Here is a 6000-nt window from a genome sequence, read left to right as displayed (position 1 = left end):
GTTTTTTTGGTTTACTTATGTGTGCATGATTGGGAGTAGGTGCTTGTCAAAAAATAAAATTAATTGTCTCATCATTTGATTTACTCATTATATTGTTTTTGTACAAGGCGAGACGTGCATTGCACGTGCAAGCTTACTAGTTTGAAAGAAACACGATAATCCAAACATGGCCTGAATTTTTTTTTGAGGAAACATTAGAATGTTGAAGTTATCTCAAAAACAAAACAAGAACGAAAAAGGACTAGTGTGGGTTGTGGAAGGCCTTGAAAGACCAACAAACGTATTGGGCCGATCATCTGCAAACGAACCGCCAATGCGGCGTTATTCTCGTTCAACCAAAACAAACCGACTCGATCGATCAGATCCATAAATTACTCCTGCCACGACGGCCTCGATCGATCGCACATCCATCTACTCGCACCATGGCCGCCGCCGACCGTCTCTCCGCCCTCGCCGACGACCTCCTGCAGCGCATCCTGTCCTTCGCGCCGGCCAAGGAGGCCGCGGCCAGCGCTGCCCTCTCGCGCCGATGGCGTCCGCTGTGGCGCCGCACGGGTGCCCTCAACCTCGACAGCAAGCCCTACCCCCGCCAATACTCCTACGGGAACCGCCACGACCCCTACGACGACTTCTTCCGCCACGGCATGGCCGCCCTCGGCTGCCGCCGCGAAACGGCGCTCAAGAGGCTCACGCTCTACCTCGGGATGGACGCCTACCTCGTTGGTGGCAAGTACTACAGCTCCCACGACGGGGATCCGGAGTTCGATGCCCGGGTCACCGGCCTCCTCGTCGACTCCGCTGCGGCCGCGCTGGAGGAGCTCCGCATCGCTGCTGAGCCCTCCTACCGAAATTCCTACGTAGCGCCGCTGGCCTCCCTGCCGTGCGCCACCACGACGCTCCGGGTTCTGGAGCTCGACTCCTGCGACCTCGAGCCGTCCGCGCGGCTCGCTTTTCCTTTGCTCACGGATCTCACGCTGCGCAACTGCACTTACGTCGTGGGATATCTGCAGGTCGTGCTCGATGCCGCCCCAGCGCTAATCAGACTTGCGCTGGTGAACGTCACTAATAAGCCGCCAAAGCCGCCGGCTTCCGAGAAGGATCGCTACTATACACCCAAGACTTTCAACCTGCCCCTCTGCCTCCGCTGCCCGACGGTCACCGCCTTGGTGCTCGAGACCACCGTCTCCGGGGAAGAGCGAGACGATTCCCGCAACATCGGCATACAGCTCGACATGCCGAGCCTATGCTCCTTCCGCTACAAGGGGTTCCCCTTCAAGCTCTCGCTGACATCGCCGGCGCCGGGGCTGGCACAAGTCCACCTCGACACCAACCACAGCGAGAGAGGTGTCTACAAGTGCGAGCCCACCGCGCGCGCTCTCGGCAGCTTCTCCAGCACGAGGGCCCTGAAGCTGCACCTCAAGAAGATCGAGAACATATTCTCCCATAACGCATCAAGCAGCTACAGGTATCAGGGTTCCACCGGCAACCAAGACCCCGACGAGGAGGTCACCCTGCCGAACTTCCCGAACCTGAAGCTCCTCGAAATAGACGCAGAATTCAACTACAGGGACAGCAACACGGCGTTGGCGTTGGCGATGCTGCTCCACTCATGTCCGGCAATGTCGGAGCTCCGACTCAGGCTAAACATGACATGGGACTACGACTACGATCGCAAGACCGAGAAACAGGCCGCCGGAGGCCCCTTCGCCCAGTCTGTGGAAAGGTTCAGCAGGCTCGGTTCCATGTGCGCAGAACACCGGGACGACGTGGAGCTCGGCGGGGTCTCGGAGCTCCCGGCCGCCTTCGCCAACAACTCCGCGTTCAGCTGCCTGAGGACGTGCTTACGGAAGGTGACGCTGCAATTCAAGTCCAAGGAGCTCAACTGCTTCCAGGTGCAGCTGGCCAAGTTCCTCGTGGAAAACGCCATGGTACTCGAGGAGATGCACGTCGAGGATGGGGACCAATTCTGGCCAGACCACCTCTTCGACAAGCTCACGAGATGGAGGACCGACGCGTTCCGGAGGAGGAACCTATCGGACACGACCGGTTTTCAGGTGTTCCAGCTAGCTAATCCTGTCGTTGATCCTAAGGTCAAGGTACATTACTGATATGACTGCTATATATAGAGAGGGTCTAATCCTAAATCAAGGAGTATCTGGTCGAAACTGCAGGCTTGAATTTTGTGGAAATTAAAAGATACACACATGATTTCGTTTTCTTTCCTTATAATGCAAGTACTGTAGTATTTTTATGTTGGATGACTCTGTTGATGTTTTCTTGTGCTTTCTTTATTGTGTCAAACAGTATTTGATGCTACTCAAGGTAGTTTTAAAATCAATAAAGCCAATGCTTCAAAGTAAATTTAAACTAAAACCACGTTAAGTATTTTGGAATGGATAGAGTAATTTTTAATCCTATTGGTTTCATAGTGTTGTTAGTATTAAGAAATAGGCATCCCCGGATTTTAGAGTTATCACCCCGAAAGTACTGAATATATTAGGCAAAGAAACCACAGATACAATGGGCAAAAAAGTGCAAACTTCTTGACCTATGATGAGCCGAACCCTAAGAGTGTGAGCTTGAGCTCTAATAGTGAGGCACTGTTTTGTACAGTCTTTCCCACAGCGAGACGCAGCAAGCCTTCGCTTGTAGTGGGTCGACCCGTTAGTTGATGCAAATGTTAGTTAGTTTTGTTTATGTCGTTTGTCTCTTTTTCTTTACTTTTGTTTGTACTAGGGGGGAATTACATATTTCAAAAATTATTATACTTAAATTTTTAAATAAATGTTTACACCATTTTAAAAACAATATTCGTGACATGTAAAAATTTCACGCGCTTTGAAAATATGTTTGTGACATTTGTTGAAAGGTTTATACAATGTCAAAAATATTCATGTATGTTTAAGAAAATGTTTCGTACCATTCAAAAAAAATGTACATATGTTCAATGAAATAAAAAAATGTTAATATAGTAAAAGATCCGACATATAGGAAATTGTCCCAAAATCCCAAGATTTCGTCGGAGACGAACCCATTTTGTGGAGGCGAGCCGGAAGCGGCGGCAGCGATGCCAGCTCCTCTTTCACGCCTAACCCAAGTTAAATGAAGGACTATTGTTGTACTCAGATAACATAGTCCATGGAATCAAAATCGGATGGTCATGCATGCAAGACCACATCTGTGTTACACCACTGTTGTCGGTGACATTGTATTTTCGGTGCTTATGAATGAACACTCGTTGAACTCACTCCCATTTGGTTGAATTTGGTTTGTTGCTTTTGGAGTTTGGAGCACATGATTGGCTCATTCTCTTCACGAGATGACAGTGCAGGTGTGTGCATGTGCCGTGGTGCGGGGCCAGCTAGGCTATTTCATCGTTGCCTCGTGTGCCCCTCTCCAGATGTCAGGATGCTTTTGCAGATGAAGTTTCTGCGCCTCGTGAAGGTGTCAAGCTGATGCGCCAGAACACAACCCAAGCTTTCTGTTATTCAGACTGACTACGCCAAACTCATTTGCAGTATATCTGTGGGAGAGAACGACCGACCCGGACACGTCATCCCTGAGTTCAAGGGGCCAATGTTGGGACTTGAGAAATAGGGAACTGAAGCTTGTAATAATCATACCACATGTATGAGTGGAGGGCGTTCCTGACCTTGTATCAGACTTAATGGCTGCCCGTTGCAACTCTATTCCTCCCTAATGAAGTTTTTTCTTTGGCGAAAAAAAAAACAGCATATGATTAGCGACCGCTTCTGCCAATGTCCTTGCCTAGCACAATACCCGTGCATTGCTACGAGCAAAATATGAGAATACTGAAACTTGTTTTGCCTCTATACGGATCACTATGTGATTCACCGATATGGCGGCCTCATCATGCAGAGGCGGCGTTGAGGAGTGAGGAAATGTGGTCGGCGTCGGCGGTGCGCACATACCAGCAAGGGGAATCAGACGAAGGTCGCCGTAGGGGCTGGTTGACGACAGAAGTGGCATGGCTGGGTTTTAGAGGTTTCAAGTTTTTAAAGATATAATGCAAAACATTCTGGTTGTTTCCAATTTTGTATAAACTACCTGCACACCTGTTCGTTTGAGTAGCGTGTGACCAATAGCACTGCCATGTGCCTCGTGTTGGTCTCAACCAGCCACACCATGTCATCGATGTCGTGCAGCCGGCTGTCTTTCGCTCACCCGAAAGCAGAGGGCGTTGGGGTCATCCATGCTCAGAGAGGAAACTCTAATGGGGAGTGGGGGAGCTTCGTTACGGAGGTGCATACGCTCCACCGCTCCGGGGTGCCTTGGCCGAACCCAGGGGACATTCCACGGCCAGCTGCTCGAAAAGGAGGTCGTCCCGTAGCCGTGGCTTCCTCCATGGTTTTACTTGTAGACCTCATTGATTCTTGGTATTTTACCGCTTCCTATCATCTTCTGCAATGTGATGCCCTTTAGACTTGGTGTTTTTAGTGTAAAATATTTTCTAGTCCTGGGATAAAAAAAAACTCAATCCTATTATCTTATTAGTACTGTTTATTTTTTTACATTCAAGATGATATTGTTATGAGCGGCCACTATCTTTGTTGTTGTGCTCGACATGGGCTGCCTGTGGGCTAGAATCACCGTTGACCACATATCAGCGGCTACCACAAAGTATGTTGCCCACATCTACCCCCCTCCCTCCCTTTTTTTTAGAACGAAGGCTCGCGGCCATCAACCGGCCAGGATTACAAACTCTGGATTACAATCTCGACACAAACCATAAAAAAGAAAACACGGCAAGATACAATGGTGCCGGGAGCAGCTCACATGCCAGACATACAACAAACTGAAAAAAAAAGGATCTACATGAAGCACCAAGCTTGAAGATGACAAGGCCTCTTGCACGCGCGAAGCCTAGGAGAAGGGAGATGCCGGCGAAGGAGAGGAAGATCAGATGACCGAGAGAGGCAGCCATTACCACAACACCTGGGACCAGCCGGGAAACACCACCATCCAGATCCATCGTCGAAGAAGGCCCTTGCCTCCTCGCCTGGCTCGAAAGGCGCCGAACCGTCGACAATGAACACGTTCACCCTAGAACCTGGATGAGTGGCACCGATGGCATCCACATTGTTGAGACTAGGCAGACGCAACCTGCCGTCGACTTCTCACCTAGAGCAGAGCATCACCGAAAACCAAGGACCCGGGCATTCAAGAGGAGAGCTGCCAGGATGAACTAAGGAGCAGCAGCCAGGGACATGGCCTGAACCAGGGGGAACACTACCACCGCTGGAGTTACTGCTGCCGCTGACACCCACCGCACACATCACAGCGAAGTCCAAATTCCCACCTTGCTCCCAAAGCAGCGCCTTCAAGAAGGATACGGCGCCAAGGGCGTCGCCGCCGCCCAACAGCGTTGGGGTTTTCACCCGAGAGGACAAGGGGGAGGGGTGGGGAAGGTATACCTGACCGACGCCTCCAAGAAGGTGCGCGGCGCCCGCGGGCGTCGCCGCCGTCACAGCCAGCAGGACGGCTAGGGATTTCTCCTGGCAATCTTCCCATCCCCACTCCCACCCGGCGAAGAACCGGCGTCCAAGACGGAGCCGGCCAGATCTGGGGGGAGGACTTGCGAATCCATCGCAGAGGGTGGTAGGCGGCCAGATCTGAAGCCGCGGAGCCGAAGCCGCCGCCGCCACGCCCTGGCTCGCATCCACCGGATACCTCGCCGTCCACACGGCCGAGGGGCACCGGCCCGCACCTGCGCCACCATGCGCCGAGGATCCGGTGGCGCCAATCCCGCCGGGGCCGCCGCCCCGGGTCCCGAGGCCCCCCGCGAGTGATGCAGGGCAGCAGGAGAGGCGCCGCCGCCACCTTCATCAGCAGCGCCCCGGGCGAAGCCGGCGGCTGCCTCAGGCGGCGGCGAGGAGAGGGTTGGAGGGGGAGGAGACGGCGGCGGCGGGCTAGGTTTTCGGCCCTCGAGTCGCCCGAGAGGGCGACGCGAGGGAGAGGGGGTTCTTCTCCCGATGCAAA

At 52.6% G+C, this 6000-nt stretch overlaps 1 protein-coding gene across 1 annotated transcript; it reads left to right on the top strand.

Annotated features, from left to right (window-relative positions):
• The first annotated feature begins 422 nt into the window (after positions 1-422).
• Positions 423-3566, top strand: LOC147983809 (uncharacterized). Its single transcript, XM_087539597.1, has one exon. It carries the CDS (start codon positions 423-425, stop codon positions 2106-2108), a length of 1686 nt encoding a protein of 561 aa, XP_087395723.1. The 3' UTR covers positions 2109-3566.
• The last annotated feature ends 2434 nt before the right edge of the window (positions 3567-6000 follow it).

The sequence above is a fragment of the Triticum urartu genome, chromosome 2A (genome assembly GCF_056163025.1).
Source record: "Triticum urartu cultivar PI428250 chromosome 2A, HENAU_Tu73, whole genome shotgun sequence".
Lineage (NCBI taxonomy): Eukaryota > Viridiplantae > Streptophyta > Magnoliopsida > Poales > Poaceae > Triticum > Triticum urartu.
This window is presented reverse-complemented; position numbering and strand designations above follow the sequence as displayed.

What these genes read in the sequence shown, in the direction of transcription:
- LOC147983809 (XM_087539597.1), top strand. Translation starts at nt 423, where the DNA reads ATGGCCGCCGCCGACCGTCTCTCCGCCCTCGCCGACGACCTCCTGCAG.